Raw genomic sequence first — 19017 nt, forward strand, 5'->3', positions numbered from 1 at the left:
CATCGTCATGCAGAAACACACACCACCAAAAAAAAAAAAAAAATTTTGAATCAACTCATAGATCTAAATTTAGAGAGGATGGGCGAGGACATAAACACCTTTAAAGAACTCCTAGATCTAGACCTAAATCGGTAGAGAAGAGCTCCCAAATCTAGATTTAGATTGTGAGATGAGAGCTTCCAAAACTCGAAGAAGTCATGTAGTTGCTTCTAGGGCAGTAGAAACTCACTGTATTCCTTGTCGATTCTGGTGGAATTCTTGATCTAGAGGATCTAAAGTAGCGGGTTGATTCCTAACGATGAAAGTGAAAGGTAAGCCCAACGAACGAAGAAGAGCATCAGAAGCAAGCAAAGAAAAAAAAAATAGATGAAGATAATAAAATACTCCTGAATCATATTAGGAGAAATAATCATAACTCGAGTTGAAAAGATGGAGCCTTCCTTGGCTGACAGTTATTTCTCAAATGAGGGAGCTCGACTCTTAGATCCGACTTGCCTCTTTTCGACCTTGATCTTGAACTTGACACTTAACTTGATCGGGTAGCGGCTTGAGCGGTTACGTTGCTTCTCGTTGATTTGATTATAATCACGAAAGATACATGAATTCTTCTTATTTTGCCGTTGTAGTTCCTTCTTTCATCTTCGGTCCAAAATGCGAAAATCAGAAAAGAAAACTTCTCAAAATTCAGAAAATTGCAGAAAAGAATGATATACGATTTTTCGTATTCATAAAAGAAATTCTTGATCAAATATGTTTTGGTCCGAACATCATCTTCTCCTGCAGGGATCCGAGAAGGGTGGTCGCATCAGGAAATTGCCTGCAGGTTCCCTTTTCGCTCATCTGCTGTGAAAACAAACAGGACCGGACAAACTGGGCAAAAGGATGATGGTATCAGCATCCAAACACACCCAGACCTGTTTTGTCTTCTAGTACCCGGAAACAAAAAAATCTTAACTTTAATCAAACCTGGCGATGGTTATTACATTGGTAAAGTTACTGCGATGAAAATCTGAGTGAAAGCCAAGATCCGTACGGGCTCTGCATGTTTTGCAGGCCCCAATTCAATCCAGGCCTTACCCTTTTGGCGAGCAATTAATCGCATCGCAAACTCACCTACCCTTTTCTTCTTCACCTGCAATGAATCAGCAGTGACTAGTCAAAAAGAAGACATTGCACATAGGAACCAAAAGCCTAGGAAGCTAGCTAGAGACTGGAAGTTCTGAATCATGGACGGAGAAGAGAGATATTTCATGGAAACCCCCAAAAGAGTTTTGAGATGAGAAGAGCTTGGAGGCACATTCAATACCCCGCCCCATAAACTGACAAACCCCAAAGCCATTCTCTCGCTCTTTCTCTCCCTCTCCCTTTCAATGCATCAGCCACATTTCTGGGCGACATTCCAAGAAACACCCTCGAGCAGGAAGACGTATCTTTGGTCGACACCTCCACGTCGAGGAATGGAGAGAACCTGGCTTCTGGCTCTCTTCCTCCTCCAAATCATGCCCAAGGAGGAGGCTTTCGGCGTCGGAGCCGGAGCCGGTGTAGGCGTCGGCGTCGGGGGCGGGGGCGGGGGCGGCGGCGTCGTCTGGATTGGTGGAGGAATAAACAGCCCGCCAAACCCAAACCCGCCTGGGTCTTCTTCATCGCCCAACCTCGAAGTGGCCTACAATGCCCTCCAAGCGTGGAAGTCCTCAATCACGGAAGACCCCCAGGGGTTCTTGCAGTCCTGGGTCGGTCCCAACGTGTGCTCCTACAGGGGGATCTTCTGTGCAGATTCCCAGGACAATTTCCTGGAAAACAATGGTCCTGTTCTCGCAGGCATAGACCTGAACCACGCAAATCTGCAGGGCACTCTGGTGGCAGAGCTGTCTTCCCTCACGGACCTGACCCTCCTCCACCTCAACAGCAACAGGCTCTCAGGCTCGGTCCCCAGCTCCTTCACTGGCCTCACCTCTCTCCAGGAGCTCGACCTCAGCAACAATCGCTTCTCTGGCACATTCCCGAGCTCGGTCCTTTCCATGCCCAGCTTGCTCTACCTTGATCTCAGGTACAACGGCTTCTCTGGGCCCATCCCACCCGAGCTCTTCACCAATGGCAAGCTTGATGCAATCTTGCTTAACAACAACCGCTTCGATGGTGATCTGCCCGAGACATTGGGAAGCTCTCAGGCCTCCGTGATCAATTTGGCCAACAACAGGCTCAGTGGAAGCATCCCGGCCACTCTCGGCCTCCCGAGCGGCAACAAGATCAGAGAGATCCTGCTCTTGAACAATCAGCTCACCGGGTGCATCCCCGAGGGGATCGGGCTGTTCTCGGACATGGAGGTGTTCGACGCGAGCTACAATTCGCTGATGGGTCACTTGCCGGACACCGTCTCGTGCCTCACCCAGATCGAGGTCATGAACCTTGGACACAACAAGCTGTCCGGGGTCTTGCCCGACGTCGTCTGCTCGCTCAGGAGCCTGGTGAACCTCACCGTGGCCTACAATTTCTTCTCCGGGTTCAGCGAAGAATGCACGACCCTCCCGTTCCGGAACGTCGGCTTCGATTTCGCGGCCAATTGCATACCGAACCGGCAGATGCAGAGGCCTCAGCCGGAATGCTCGGTGATCCCAGGAGGGGGTTTGAATTGCCTGAGGATCCCTGGCGCTGCTAAGTCTCTGGTTTGCGGGGCAATCGGGGGGCTGTCGAGAACAGTTGGCGATCTCGCCGGGACTGTCGGTGATCTCATCCCGGCATCTCCATGACGGAAGAGATAGGGACAAAGAAAGAGAGTCTCCCATTTTTGTTTTTGCAAAGAGAAGAGGTCGGTGATGCCGGTGTCTCTGCATGAATTAGACTATTTAGTTCTGTCGCTCATCCTCTGATGCATCAACTCATTAGTTCACGATACCAGTACATACGGTAGGTGAAGAGCAGTGTTTATCTCTCTTCTTTCTAGGTGAAGTATGAAGATAGTTACCACAAAACCCAGAGTAACTGTCACAATAATTTCCCTCTACTCTGCTCCAATCAATTGATCTCTTATTACAATCTGCCCACTTAAATCTTCTCTGGAGTTGTCGCCGACTATCTCGAGACTATTTTTGCGATCTTCCCTCCTTATCTTTCGATATAAATCGCAACATCCCGATTGATTTGGAGTCCGGTTGATCGAACGGAAGGAACGGAAGGCTACTCGAGCACGCAGCGAAGCGATTCTTGAAATTTTTGCTTGGCCTGGTTCGGGCAATGAACTCCGATTGAGAACAACTGTGAATTACAATGTCTCCGTCTCGCTTTGAACATTCTCCTTTATCGGGGATCCTAGCCCCAACCAAAGGGTTTCTAGAGAAAATTCGTTCTTCCTCGTGACATTCCTCCTCTAGCGCCACACAGGTCTTTCGTTCATCAAAGGAGTCCGGACTGTGAGACAGCCCGTTCTGCAGAAGATGGAGATGAAAGTGGGGCATGTAAGAAATCAGATCGGAGGACTTGAAATATTCTGGCTTTGGTAAAAGTTAGTCTGCGTTAAGTTTTACTTGTTACTTTTCTCCGCGAGAGATGGAAAACGCCTTTCCTTCACGGGAAGAGCAAAAAGTCCTAAACCTATTATATTAGTCAATTTAACCTTTTTGTTGTCAGTCCTAAACCTTTAGTGACGGTCATTAAGCGGGCCTATTTTATTTCAATTGAGTATTTGGCCATTTTGATTGGAAATAACCTGGACATCAATTATCCTACGTGGACGGTTGGGCTAACGGGATTTTTTAAATATTTTTTGATATTTTAAATAATTTTTAAAAATAATTTGAAAAAACCAAAAATTGCTTAAAAATTATTTAAAATATTAAAAAATTCCAAGTCTCCGATGTGTCCATTATGTAGGCAATAAATCAAATTGGGATTAATCAATTGGCATAAATACAAAATTTTTAGACTAAATTAGCACTATTATAAAAGCTTTCCAGCCGTAAATGCTCATTTCTAAAAACCTTCCGATTTCCTCCTTTTGTGCAAAGTTTCGATTTTATTGTAAATTTTTTTTTTTTTTTATCTAAAAAAACCAGAAAATTTAATTCAGATCTTGGCTACAAAAATCATGATGTCAATTGAAAATAACGTTAATATCATGAAAAATCCTAAACTTGTACACCTATGATAAATTTATTTCAAACTATTTTTTTGATCACAAAAAATTCGAACTAGTACAATTGTGACAAATTTACAATAAATTTATTTTTTTGATTACTAAAAATCTCAAAATGGTATACTTTTAATAAATTTATCCTCCATTAAATTATGTTAATGCCACGAAAATTTTCAAATTGATACACATATGACACACTGAAGATAAAAACCTCAAACTAATACACCCGTCAATTGTCACGTGTTATACAACTTATAATGAAAATTAACGGAGGATAAATTTATCATGAATATATCGATTTGGAGTAAATTTATGGCAAGCGTATCAATTTGAATTTTTTGTGATTAAAAAAAAATTTGAGTAAATTTATGTTAATACCACGAAAAATTTAAAAAAAAACACAAATAACAAAAAAAAAAAAAAAACCCAAACTAATATACCTATTTGAAATTTTTACAACTGGTAATGAAAATTAACGGGCTATTTTTCATAAATATATCGATTTGGACGTAAATTTATAGCAAGGTATCAATTTGAATTTTTTGTCATTAAAAAAAAATTGGAGTAAATTTATCAAAAATATATCTATTTGAAATTTTTCGTGGTATTAACCTTCAAAAAAATCTACGATTTCAAGCAATATTTTCAAAAAATTAACTTTCAAGAAAAAGCTGCACAAAAATTTTACTCAAAATTATAAATAAAAAAAAAAGTGGTGGTCCGGTAAGACCCGATCAGTTGGGCCACGGCGGGCCTGAGCAGCACCGACCCGTTGTCCTTCCACTGCCGAGAGCGGGAGGTTTTCGCTGCTCTGTGAAGCCAGCCTCACGCAGGCCCCTCCGCTCTAGTGCACACGAGAGCCCGAGCCTTCGCCCGGGCCACATGAGCCAACTCCCGGCTTGGAACGGGCGGGCCGGAAAACAGCCACGGCAGGCCCGGCCCAATTGATTCTAGGTAACGTTCCACCAGCTTGTTGCCCCCACATGGGTTACAAGCTCGCGTTGCTGAGCTCGGCGGCACAGTTCCACGCGCATGATGCTTATTAAGCGCTTATTATGTGTGTTTGCCATCGATGTGGGACAAACCCAGCTTCTTCGGAGCAGAACGACTCACCCGTTGTGGATGACTTCAAAACTCAGTTCCCATTCTCTTGTTCTAAACTGGTCGAGCGCCGGAACCGACGAGCGCAGCTTCATGATGAAGCGAGGGAAAGGTAGGACCACTGGCGAGGCCCGGCAGAACTTCTCTTCGCACGACATGCTCATGTAACAACGGATACAGCCATAAAAAAACTGTCTTCGAGATCGATTTGCACACACTAAAGACATTATACCGTGTTACGAAATTTGCCTTTCGCCTGGTCAAAGATTTCAAACAGGAAAATATGCATCCTTTTTGCTCTGTGGATCAATTTGATCCAACAAAAGAAATCGTTTAGTTCTCTTTATGTTTGGGTAGAAGACACAATCATTCAAAGAATCAGTTAATATATTCATATGAACAAGCAACTGTAGCAAACCCAGACCTCCCTGTCTGTACAATTACGATAAGTAAATTATACAAAAAGAAGAAGAAAAAGAAAAAACTTGTCTCCAGCAAAAGAGAGAACCCCTCCAAAAGTGTCGGTATTGACAGCACCAGTATCAAACTCCCCAACTCTACAAGTACCAAAATCATCAAAAATCCAATCGAAGAAGCAATCGTGATCGCGGCAAGAGAAATTTGCGAAGCACGCAATGATGTCTTTTCCGCTCAAACCCGAAGTTTTTTTCTCTTCGGGGCGAGGAAGTACTGATCAGTCGTCACTGCGGAAAAATTGGTTAGCAGGGGCATATGTTTCAAATTCAGATGTTTTGCTTTCTCAGGTATAGCAATCTTGATCATCATGGCATAGTTCTTTCCTCAGCTTATGCGAGAACAGGTGGCACGCGTCCATGCTGAGGTCGATGGCGGCGGAGAGCGCAATGAAGAGGGCGGCGTCGGGCATGCAGGTCACATGCTGCACGCCCACCTGCACTGCTGGCTTGCTCGTCTTCCCCTCTCCCTCCACCGTGGACGCCATCACGAAGCCCTTCACGGGCGACTTCAGGCTCGACCCGACGTCGATGCTGAACTGCCCGCCCTTCTTGACGCTCATTGTCGCCTCGGCTATGGGGATCCCCCTCGTGGGCCCGCCCTCCATGACCAGCTCGAACTTGTACCCCAGTCCGTCCGTGGGGCCCCGCTCCCGCCACGCCTCGAGCCGGCCCCACGGCTTCCAGCTGCTGACCGAGTACCCGTTGGGGCGGAGGATGAGCCACGCGCCGGGGTTCGACCTGGAGACCCGGTCGGAGCCTGGGGAGGGCACAAAAGGGGGTCACCATCGAGGCGGCCGCCACGGGCGAGCCCGAGAGGTCGTGGATCGTGACCATCCACCCCTTCCGCTCCCGGCTCTGCCGTTCTCGCTCCCCAGACAAAGTCCTCATCCATCCTCTGGTGTTGGTGAAATCCGATGGCAATGATCTGGTTTTTTCCAACACACAGGTCAAGAATCAAAATTGTCAAAACCAAATGATGGAATCAGTTGCTGTTAAACTAGAACAACGACATACATAATGAGGCCGACCGGACTAGACCGCCTAGTCATTCATTAGTCGTGGTACCAAACCCAAACTAAACAATCAAATGTTCTGCAATCAACACTAATTAATTAAATAATCGAGGGTCAATCCAGAACTTATTGAAAACATCAATTCCTAACGATCGGTTTTGCAAATTTTAGTACAGTGAGAGCTAACTGCCAAGTACTAAGTAGTCGCACATGGGAAGAATCGAGGGTAGTTGCCGATGACAGTTGGAGAAGATTTGGAGCTGTCCCTCTGACCGACTGGCCCTGTTAGCCAGAGACGGCGTGCGTTTTCCTTAAACTAATCGCCCAATGCTTGTCCTAAAGATTCGAAGCCAACTACAAACTGCTTTATCTAATCACGACGACATAGAGCACAGATCGTGATTAGTGATGATTGAATCGACGCAATATTTGTGATGCGTCGCATATAACAAAGCCAGCAGAGGATCAAAACAAAGCTGGCGATGAAGTCTGAAACTCTCGTTGCTTGCAAACTCCTTCGAGAATATCCATCGAATTTTTTAATAATAAAAGAAAAAAAAAAGAAGACCAACCCACTTTCATTTATCGTTCGGGTTATATCGATCCTTTTACTTGAAATTAAGTTTGCTCATCTAGAAAAAGAGGAGATTAAAAAAGAAGAAAAAGAAGAAGAAGCTTCGTGCCTATAAGACAATATCGCAAATGATTCAGCTTAGTCGGATCAAAAACATGGGATGAGCGAGGTCTTGCTACCACAACATATGTTACGCGATCTGCACCTATTGAACGGCAGTTTCTTTTGGAAAGTTTTAAACTTGGTTTTCCTTTCAGATTACAGACAACCCAGGAACAGGAAAGCCATTGAAGACAACTCTTTTTATCGGTCAAGTTGCAATAGTGACATGCCTAAACTACCCTGTTGGATCTTTTACGGTGAAATTTCTACTCAATGACATTTTAGTGCAAATTAGAGAGAGAGAGAGAGAGAGAGAGAGAGAGAGAGAGGAGGGGGGGTGGGTGTCAAGGGGTTACCCACCATGAAAGAAAGGGGAGAGGAGGACCAGATTGGTACAATCCCATGTGCTTTAATTTCCCTTTTTCCAGTTTAGGAAAAGAAAATTGAAATTTCGACAACCCCACATGCGTAAGTTCAGCAGAAACCAAAAATCCTGAAAAATAATTCATAGCCTATATAGCCCACAGGCCCCCACTCTCTAATTAATAGACAGAGCATAATGGTCCATCACCCCCTTTCCCCGGAATGTTTTCATGGCCAGAAGCGCACGTTAGCACGGAGACGTGGGGTTAAGCTAAAAATGCGCCTGAGGACTCACCGGGATCTGCAATTCCGGTCGGCGCTGAACTTGCAGCTGAAGACCGGCTGCCGAATGTTGCTCCCCTGGATTTGGTACACGACCGGGCTGAGCTCCGGCTCGCCGCCGAACTGGAACAGGAACCTCGGGTCGGGCTCCGACCGGACCACCAGGTGGAGCCTCGCGGGCGCGGGCTTGCCTGGCGCGGGCCCGAGCTTCAGCCACCCGCTCTGGAAGACGACGGGCCGGGCCTGGGCCCCGTCGAGGCTGACGCTGACCTGGACCCGCCCCAGCAGCTTCTTCCCGCCGCTGACCCCGCAGGTCCGGCCCCCCATCCGGCCAGAGTAGACGGAGACCCGGAGTGCGAAGGGCTTGCCGGAGAGCCGGCGGAGCGCGGCGGGGTCGACGTGGAATCCGGGGGCGGAGGTGGCGGTGTCCGGCGGGGGTCCGCAGCGGAGGAGGAAGAGGAGGACAACGGGAGGAGGGCGGTCTGTGGGGGGAAGTTCTTGAGGCGGAGCTTGCAGAAGCAGGGGGTGGCGGAGGGGTGGATCCCCCCGCCGGCGACGGCGGGCTTGGACTGGTCGACGGGGAGCTTGAGGGACAGAGACTCAACGATCAGGCGGACGAAGGGGCACGGATCCATCCTCAGACGTCCCTCAGAAGATGTGAATGCCGAGTGTGAAGCTGGCGCTGGTCCGTGCGGAGGTCCTCGACGAGAAGTATTTTAGAGAGAGAAGCACAGCGACAGTAGACAGAGAGATAGAGAGAGAGAGAGAGAGAGAGAGCTCTTCGTGAACATCTAACTTCAGAGCCTGCGATGAATCATCTACTTAAAAGCTCGCCTGTTTTAACGTTCTCTCTCTCTCTCTGTTTCTCACGCTCGCATGGAGTGTAGCGTAGCTGTTTTCCTTGTTTGCTTCCTCCTTTCTTCTTATCTATGACTGGCTACCTTCACAATTTTTCTTTTTTCCTTTACCCAAGCGGTAAACAGGTGCCTTTTTAAAAAAGATAATTTACATTTTTTTTTCAAGAGAAATCCCATATTTTCCATTCGTCTAACGTTATTTCCGGTTGGACGAATTCTTACCGATAACATTTGAATCGCCCGCCTTGTCCGAAAAAATAATTTTCAAAATCAGTTGTTACCATCCTTTTTTTTTTTTAGGTATAGTGTCACGTTTATTTGGTAATTTAATCTTTTCTCTCTCTCTCTCTCATGCTCCCGGGAAAATGGATAGAAAAGGCGACGAACGGAGAAAATATTCTGTCGTTATTGAAAAACTACCGTGAAATATTCTGCATTCTACTAACTTTGGCGCCGCAGCTTGCCCTGTTTTTTTTTTTTTTTTGGTCAATTTATAAGTTTTCTGGGGAAAAATCCACCTAAGAGATGTTCTCTACTTCAGCCATGGTCGAAGAAGGTAGATTTGAAAATTGACAGGTCATATGTCAATCCCACTTTTTTCGAGTGAAAAAAGAGCTGATTACGAAAGTGAAAAAATTATTCTTTTTACCGAGTTTCCAAACTCTCAACGTTGACATGATAGGAAAAAAAGGCAAAATAAATGTTCATCCAGACATACGACTTTCGAAAACGATTTCGGCGATGACATGAGCCGTGCTTCTTCATTTTGAAACATCGAGCCTATGCATAAATAGCCCGAAATTAGATTAACACCCCGCTGTTCTTCTAAGTATTGGTAATGCCAGCTCGAGCATTGACTAAAAACATTAGTCCAATTATTAAGTTTCCTACCAATGTAGCCACAATTCAGATTTCCCCTGTATAACTACAGCAAATATTTATTGACCCATTTCTATACTTTCCTTAACTCAGTTTATTTATCTAGATAATTTTAATGTCCAGTCACAATTACCCAAAAAAAAAAATCCAGCATTCATGCCTTTTTCTAAATGTTCAAGAGACAAATTTGAGTAGTGTATTACAAGGCAAAAATGTCTTGCACTGTTAATGGCATGGCACTAGAAGATAATAGTGGGGCCCCCATGGAAGGTTAAGCAGATGGGAAAAATTGTCCTTTTGCGGGAAAAAAAAGAAGGAGCGAGAAAGGCAGATAAGCTGGGGAGAAAATATTTTCTCGGGAAAATCCGGACCCACTTTCTATGCATGGGCGGGGTCCAACCCAGCTAAGCCCAGGCTGTCACCACGTTGTGATGATGGGGGTAAAGAAAGATTGCATGGAAGATTGAAGAAGAGAGAGTAGTCTTGTTGAATTGTTGGCGTACACAGTTTCCCAATCATTTTCCTCCTTTTTCAGGTATTTTCATGTAAACAACATGCCGTAAATCACAAAATTCTCGAAGAAGTGGGCCCCACGAATTTTTTTTAATTATTTTTTTTGGCTCAAAATAGGCTGTTAATCTCACGGTGAATTAAGGACAGTCTCGTAATTATTTCTCTAATTTTTAATATGCAAAACACATAATATTGCCACAATCAAGAATCAACATGGCTTTCGCCGACAAATTTGCCAATTGTACTTTGAATGACAAACATTTGGCAGGGGGATTAACCACAAGTTTTTGGTTTCTGAGATCGAAGGATTAACCACATTAATAACATTAGTTAAGCAAATAAAACTCCAACCTTCTTAATTTGCCCCTGTATAATGAACTGGAATGTATGTAGGGACTTCTCTTGAGAGCTTATTGTATATATTTCTCATCAAGTATTGGAAGATAGTAAGTATAGTAGCATTTCTTGTGGGCAAAAAGGAATATCCGAAATTTACTACAGCTGGTGTTTATCATATCAACACAATGACTCTTGTCAAGTTTGGAAGAACAGCCAGCTAACATGAGGAATGGCTTCTATGGAAACTACCAAAACATCCAACCAAACTACTTTGAGAGAGAGAGAGAGAGAGAGAGAGAGAGGTTGGGATAATCATGAAACAGCTAATCATGGAGATGGGTCATCCAATTTTGAAAGTTGCTATATATATATATATATTATTCACATAAGGGTCTTATTCAGGGGTGTGCATCGGTCTCGATCCAACTCGAGAATCGAATTCGAACTAGTCAATTTTGAGCAATTCCTATAGGTTGTCTGGTTCCCAATTACAATTTTTTGGAACTGGAAAGAGCCAATCTAGTTTCTCATTCATGGGGAGGAATCGGACCGAACCGACGAAACCAACCCGCGGTATATTATTTTTTTGTTTTTCCATTCAACAAGGGCAATACTACGCATTATTTGTGGAAGTAATTTCTTCTTTTACTATATGTCCGGTCTAATTCCAGGATGAACAAGGCCGATTTCCGATTCTACAAACGGGGAACCAACCATGTCCCCACCCTAGTACCGATCCCCCTTAGTCTTGTTTGTTTTGTTATGTTTCCTTATTCGGGCGAGCCATACACCATAGTGGCTATTCTCTCCTTATATGAGGCACTACTTGTTTCGCAAAAAATGGATGATCTGGAAAATATTTTTTTAAAAATAATCATTTGTGTCGTTTAAAATAATTAGTTAATGCAAAATATATTTTATTATTGACAACCCAACAATTATTTTGAAATGTTGTCGGAGATGATGAAAATATTTTTCTATCACTCATTTTCATAAGCGATACAACCCATTATTTTTAGGAAAATATTTTTCTAAATCACTCTTAATATTTCGTTATATGAATGTCTTTTCGACAAAAAAAAAACAAATTTCTCAAGGGCATATGATTTACCTTGTTTCAATTATTTGAAAACATAGATGGCATGTCGACATGCATTTTAGAGGTGATATGTCGTGCTCTCGAAGGACATAAGTTAAGTTAAATCAAATTAAAGGAGGTGATGTGCTGTCGAATGTTTCACTCTAGTTAAGGGAGATGGCCCTTTTTGTCCGGGCACTTTGGCTCCTCGTACTACTTTGTTTTTTAAGCCTTTGATTCAAGTATTCAAATTAGAAATTTGAGGCCGCAATGCAAAAGATAATTTTATCTACACAATCTCAAAGCAGAGATGGTAAAAGCTGGTCCCCAATGGTAATTTTAGCTTCTACTGGATAGTTGATGAAAAAAGTGTGAAAGATATGGAATTTTATATGTAATTAAGGACGTTCAACTCATCCATTTTAAATTTACCGTCTATGATAAGAAATACCAATCTTTATTACAGTGAGTTATCCATGTTGTTTCGAGGTTTAAATTTGTCAATTCTTATTTGAGTTAATTACTAATTCATCTCATTTTTTTAGTTATCAATTTTTGTTATCATTTACCATCTTTTATTTGTATTTCTTACAAAACGCTTTACATTTCCCTACTTATCGACCCATTAAATCTATGAACTCTTTTTGTAAAATTCCTAACTTTAATTACAGTGATTACAATTTTTCTCTAATTGAATTACCAATTAGCTAGTTCTGTGTTATCAAATCTTATTTGAGTTAAAGCCTTTTTTTACTACCAACTTTTTTATCTAGGCAAAAAAAAAACTTGTCTAATCTTCTACCAACCTTAAATTTGCCTATCGAATTTTGTGAAATTGCGAATCTTTATTTGAAGTTTTCTCCGATCAAGTTCTCAATTGGTTTATTTTACCAACTCTTGTTTGCCGGATGAATTGCCAAAAAAATCATAAATCTATTGCAATTGTGTCATAAACTTTATTTTAAAATTCAAGTTTTCTTTTCTTTTCTTTAGTTCTTTTCCTTTTACCTCCATTTAGGGCCAGTAAGGGTGTCGCGGCCCTCACTTGGCCCGGGTGAGCGTGGCCATTGCCGGTCTCCTCGACCGGATGAGGACCGTGACATCCTCGACTAGCCAAATATGGCGAGGGCTGCAACGCCCTCTCCAGCCCTAAGTGGAGGTGAAAAAAATAAAATAAAAATTACAAAAACATTCAAAAAATTATTGAAATATTATTTATAAAAGTATACGTCGGCGCCCGCCGAGGGACAACGACTATCGGTTTTTCTTGTTGTTTATTTTGCTTGCCTATATTGGTATAGGGGACGCATAATCAAAAAGTTCAATTGAAAGAATCTTCAATCATCTGAGCCCCAGTCAAGAATATGCTACCCAATCTCTACACTTTGGAAGCTGCTACCCCATTTGACATTAAAGGCCATGATTATCGTAAAGTTGCAACCTTTTGCTGTTCACTTTTCTGACCTTATCCTTTGCCTTCACGGCATCAAATTTACCATGAAGACACTATGGTCTCCAACCCACTTTATTTATCAACTAATTTAATTCTTTATTTTATTGCTATATTTACAAATTGTGGGGTCTGAATTCTCTATGATCCGAGCGTGTTCGATATCCACCCAACCGTCTCGTACAAAAAGCATGCATCGATGCCTTTTGAGTCTTTTGTTGAATTGCTACGTTACGTGGGTCGGTATCATAGGGGGGACAATTCATGAATATATGATTTTGGTGAGAGACATGAGCTGTGCGAACAATAATTTATTGAGGTTTTAAAACTTTCGAGAGATCTCCATTAATGGAGTTTCTAATTTGGATTTAATGAAAAAGTACATGACACCCTCTTGAATATTAAGAGAGAATGCAACCCATTAATTGCAACCAAATAAAACAAATTTCTGCCTTGGCCCTTGGAAACCCCAAAGGGGAAATCGTCTTGTCTAAGGTTTTTCCAACTATTACAAGAATCTAATGCTGTCGGCTTCTAGTTTTCATGGGTGTACATGAGTAGATTTTCAGCAAATACGCCGAGGAAGGATTCGCGTAGTGATGGCGCTATACTCATTGTGCATCTATTGCTTTCACTAATTATTCATGTAAGGGGTAAATCGAAAAGGTAGGTTTCTGCCTATTATCAAAATCAAGCATATTTAGCTTGGACAAGCCTACTGCCAACATGTTCACGACGTTGCGGGGATGAGCACAAAAGGAAATGAACAACACGGACTGCTAGTCATTGGAAAGGATTGGTGAGCATTGTTTTTATCAGTTGTCGGTGACGGTGACCGTCGACTTGGAGAGAACGAGAGAGAAATAGGGGAGGCGACGAATTTCCCGCCTTAGCTCAATCTAGGTTAGTGAAGAATCAACGGATAAATTTATTGCTTGGGCTCTTTTTCACATTTGTCATAATGACAAATGCAAGTCGCACTTTGTTTTCTAGGTTAAGTCCTAATTGCACATCGAGATGTTCTATCGATATTATACAGTTCAAGCTAAAGATAATCGAGAAGTCACATCAAAACCTCTTTAAGACATAAATGATATAATTATTTGTGAGTTTGATCTCTCTAATTGAAGTAATCAAGTACCCTAAACCCTAAAAATTATATTTTTAACTTCTACTCTTTTCTCTTAATTTTCCCTCCATTAGAAGATATACACTTGTACAAAATCTTCCCACCCTTCAGTCGTAGCTCCTTTTTAAGGTCAAATTGAATGGCACAAAACGTCGTATCAATGTGTAGTTGGCTCTCGCATTTATTATCATCCCATCCACAGACAACGAGACCCTGTTCTTTGGCGGGTCGCGACCAACACAAACATCACATATTCTCCTGTCGTCTCTATAACGTTAGCAAGAGCAAACGTCAATCAAAGAACCCCAAGTACGTCCAAATGGAAAAAGAAATTCATAGATCCGTTTCGATATCCGCTTGTGTCTCTGTGTGGACATAATTCAGGCGAAAAATCGTCCAAAAAATTTTAAATATATTATATTTTTGTCAATTCAATTCTGAACTTGCCGATGCAGATGCCAATTGGCATTAACATAGATGTTAAATATGTCTTGAATTTTATGTACCCGGTCCAGTTTATCACCCAATCCGACTTATTTTTGTGCTGCCCAAAAAGTGGAGGAAAAATTGAGATTCGGTTCGTGACGCGGAGAATTGGGCCGAGAGGCCTAACTCGGAATAAACGAACAAATCTCCTTTGCGGTGCGAACAGATTTGCGTGGGGGTTCGGGGGCAACGCCCTCGAGAAAAGTTTTTTGGGATCTATTTTATATTGCGGCTAGGATTTCTTTTCGATTGGTATTGAGGATTTTCTTTATGTGAGAGACGAGTGAGCCGTGTGTTTTTTGTTCGATCGATAAGACCGACTTTTGTAATATGTACTCTCTTTGATCATAGTGGAATTTCGTTTTGCCTCGCCCGTAGACGTAGATCATCTTGATCGAACCACGTAAATTCTTGTGTTACGTGTTCGCTTTCGCATTTATTTTCAACAATAGATAATTTTTTAATGATATTTTGATGTATTTTTCAACTTTTTACCATTATGTTTTTATCACTTTTGGCTCACCAAGCATGATATTCTATGTGGACCCAATTCAAGAGCCGATCGGGAACATCTCTCTCGGTTTCTCCCGTGGAGCGAAAGCGTTTCTGTTCGTGGCCGTTCTCTCTTCTGTTCTACAGGTGTTGTGACGTGACCTTTCTTCCCTCACGAGGGTTTCCATGGAGATGACAATTGACTCGTCCTTGAACAGTTTGATAGGAATCGTATGAACCATCATGCTTTAAATCTTTGCCATAAGTATATGGTTGCTGGCTCATTTCTTAGCCGCTTAAGTTTTTGGGATAAACAATCCGTTTGGTATTGTTTCGGAGCACATATAAGGGTTTGAATCCCAACACCCCCCCTCAATTTTTTGCGAAAATAATTTGTTAAAATTATGTGAAACTCTCAAATTTCTCCGATAATTTATTGATATTATGTGAAGACGAAGTTGACATACTCTCTCTCTCTCTCTCTCCTAACTTGAGCGTATGTATTAATATGGCGCGGACCTTATCGCAAATTATAATGATGAATGGAGAGGTAGGTGTAAATGCTGGCTCAAGCGTGGATATCGCCCCAGCTTGCGCTGTCTCTCATGCGTCGTGTACAGAACAACACCTCGATGTACATCAAGATTATCATCTGATCTACAATGGCCAACCACATAAATGTAATGTTAACATGATACACAGGATTTATAGAATCATTAATTGGTCCCCCCCTCTCCCACACACACACACACAACCAAACACACACACACACACACAAAAGAATTTAATCAAAGTCTTGTTCTATATGTCACGTTTACTAATGATTTGGATGACAAGACATGACTGCTTAGTCAAGCAAACGCCAGCATGACATGACCACGAAGTTTGCTAAAAAGGCATGGCTTTTACGGTGGGGGCAACTTCACTCCTTTGTTGTGATTAAGATCTAACTACTTTTGATGCTCACAAGCCCCTCCCCGAACCTCATGAACGTGGATCCTACAATTCCCCTAATTATGATGCTAATTATACCAAAGAGAAAACCTAGAATTGATGGTAGTTAAACCTGCTCGATTAATAATGGAGTAGGGAAGGACCCCCCACAAAAGCATGTCAATGTAATGATGATGGTTTAGGTAAAAAGAATCATAGATGTCCTCATTGACTGGCCCCCTTCCCCCCCAAGTCGATGTTTTCTTCAGGAGCAAAGGCTTTTGGTTTGGTCCCTCTAGTGAATAATTAGGGCATGGTTAGCCAATATTCTCGAAATACCTACCGAGCAACTAAATAAGGAAACTTCATAATTTTCAATAGTGCTTTGCTAGCACGACGGTTTCTGAATGATTGAGATTAATGGCATATTGTAATCGAAAATTGATGATATTAAAAAACTTATAGATTCTGATTCGATGTCACATTCAGTAAAGATTTATGATACATGTATAAAATGTACTTAATATGTGCGAGCCTACCCAACAAATGCATTAGAAATGACACCATGAGATAGATATAAAGCTGAGCAAATTGCTTCTCTTCCAAGAAAGATGTGAATCCGCCTATCCAACGAATTTTTTGAGCGTTCAAGTCAACTCAAAGCATGTTTACAAATTTTTAAATGAGTGGACCCCATAATAATTTTTGATTGTTTGTTATTTATTTTCTTATGGCCTATAACAGGCAATTAATCTCACGATTGATTAAGGGCATTTACATAATCAATTATCTTTTCAATACACCGGCTACTTTATGTTATGCATGATCATACTTTGAAAATCGAATTATTTTGTATTTAATCTGCTTAACAATTATCTCGAAAACACTCGTTAACGAACCTATACGATTCTTCTCTTTCGGGGCCGATTTGTTACCCTGGTAGCAAAAGAATTGAATGGAGCTTTCTGGGGGGGGCCCTCGGAGTCACGAGACTTGCCGTAAATCAGTCATTTCAAATGGGGTCTTGGGCAATGGATTTCGTTCGGCTTTTTTCTTTATGTCGGAACAGACAGGGAACATCTCCTCGAAGGAGCTTCTCCTTACCCTATAGTTGTATCCCGTGCACTTTTCATAGCTATAGTAGCTTTTTGGATGGTAAAATCGGGGCATCACGTACTAGTTTCTCGCGGTTCAAATTCACTTGTCTGTAGTTAAGGCCACTTACGCTTACTGCTGGAGCGCGAACGCATGGTCTACCTCGTACCCCCCCGAACGACATAAGGCATCGAGGATGTCGAGGTTGATATTGCTAAACATGCAGATTTGGTTGTCGGCATTATTTAGACTTGACAAAGGTTGCTATAGCGCACCTAGTTTTGTTCCAGCAAAACAAATTCTCCCGCTTAAGTATTCGCATCAATAAAGAACAAAGATTTGTGACAGAAATGAAAAGGAAGAAATGTTCGATTATTTATGGTATTTCCTTCTTTTTTTTTTTTGGAAGGATAGACTGAAAAATTTTCTATGTATCATAGCGAGTTTTGTTTTCTCTTGGTATTTTACAATTACACAAAATGCATAAGAAATAGGATTAATACTACGAAAAATCATAAACCGGTACACATTTAGCAAAATTATCCCAAATTATTTTTTTGACCACCAAAAATCATAAACTAGTACACTTTTGACGAATTTACCTAAATCGGTATACTTGTAACAAATTTATCCTTTGTTAGTTTTCGTTTACTTTTATTGTCAAGCCGGATGTACACGTTTGGGATTTTTATCCTCTATTGTATCAATTTGAGATTTTTCGTGGTATTAATCCAATTTAACGGAAACTAACGAAGAATAAATTTGTCACACGTGTACCGGTTTACGATTTTTGATCGTCAAAATAATTAGTTTAGGGTAAATTTATCACGGATATACCGGTTTTGGGTTTTTAGCCATCGAAAAAATAGTTTGGGGTAAATTTTTCACATGTATACCAGTTTAGAATTTTTTGTGGTTAAAAAAATAGTTTTTGGTAAATTTATTATAAGTATATCAGTTTAAGATTTTTCGTGATATTAACCCTAATAAGTACTCAATAAATAAATATGGGTTGAATCTATTCGATCATCGAGGTAAAAAAAAGAGATGCCCACAAGTTCAAATCGACCAGCCTTTTGTCTTTGGGCCGGTTAGTGGGTGGGTTTGTTTCATGGGCTCATTCTTGTCCTTAGAATGCTTGGAGGAGCAATCCAACATGAAATAAATCTTTTCAATTAATTGCTCAGAAAAAAATAAGATAAAGGAATGGATTTTCCATTTTCCTTTTACTATAATCTAGGGGCACAGACGTGGAGACCTGACTATTTAGAGGCCCATAAAACGCCATGCAAGCCCTATGAACAAGTTAAACTCGGCCTTAACCAGGCAGCTCGTACGTGGCCATTGAAATTTAAATGGACAACCTTTAATTCCCGAGCTGAAAATATTCCGATGCTATCGCATCAACCATTGAGGATTAGATTCACCTTTCCTATTGTCTAGAGGAGAAACGGAGTTTAACCTGAGAAATGTGTATATGTAACTCTTCTTCATCGGTCGAGAAGACATTTATATCTACCTATATTCTCCACAAATAATTACTTTGAATTTAGATGCGTATGCGACGCGTATGTAAAAGTAGTCGCTATAAAATCAAACTTTACAAGCTGTGCTTATTTCGTTACTATACACAAAACAAGTTACCATTTTCCATGTTCAATTTTCGTCTATCTTATTTTGTGGAAAACATGCTTCCTCTAATTTTTCACCGGTGCTTGTTTTGAGG

The 19017-nt window shown here is 41.6% G+C and overlaps 2 protein-coding genes across 2 annotated transcripts; one reads left to right on the forward strand and one right to left on the reverse strand.

Annotated features, from left to right (window-relative positions):
- Window positions 1-923: 923 nt before the first annotated feature.
- LOC115749154 (leucine-rich repeat extensin-like protein 6) lies at window positions 924-3090 on the forward strand. The gene has a single exon (XM_030685856.2). It carries the CDS (start codon window positions 1371-1373, stop codon window positions 2745-2747), a length of 1377 nt encoding a protein of 458 aa, XP_030541716.2. The 5' UTR covers window positions 924-1370; the 3' UTR covers window positions 2748-3090.
- Window positions 3091-5599: 2509 nt separating this feature from the next.
- LOC115749096 lies at window positions 5600-8897 on the reverse strand. The gene is given in 4 exon segments (XM_030685785.2): window positions 5600-6482; window positions 6484-6631; window positions 8054-8475; window positions 8478-8897. Coding segments are annotated over 4 exon segments (1260 nt in total). The 5' UTR covers window positions 8676-8897; the 3' UTR covers window positions 5600-5990.
- Window positions 8898-19017: the final 10120 nt, after the last annotated feature.

This window comes from Rhodamnia argentea, chromosome 4, assembly GCF_020921035.1.
Source record: "Rhodamnia argentea isolate NSW1041297 chromosome 4, ASM2092103v1, whole genome shotgun sequence".
Taxonomy (NCBI): Eukaryota; Viridiplantae; Streptophyta; class Magnoliopsida; order Myrtales; family Myrtaceae; genus Rhodamnia; species Rhodamnia argentea.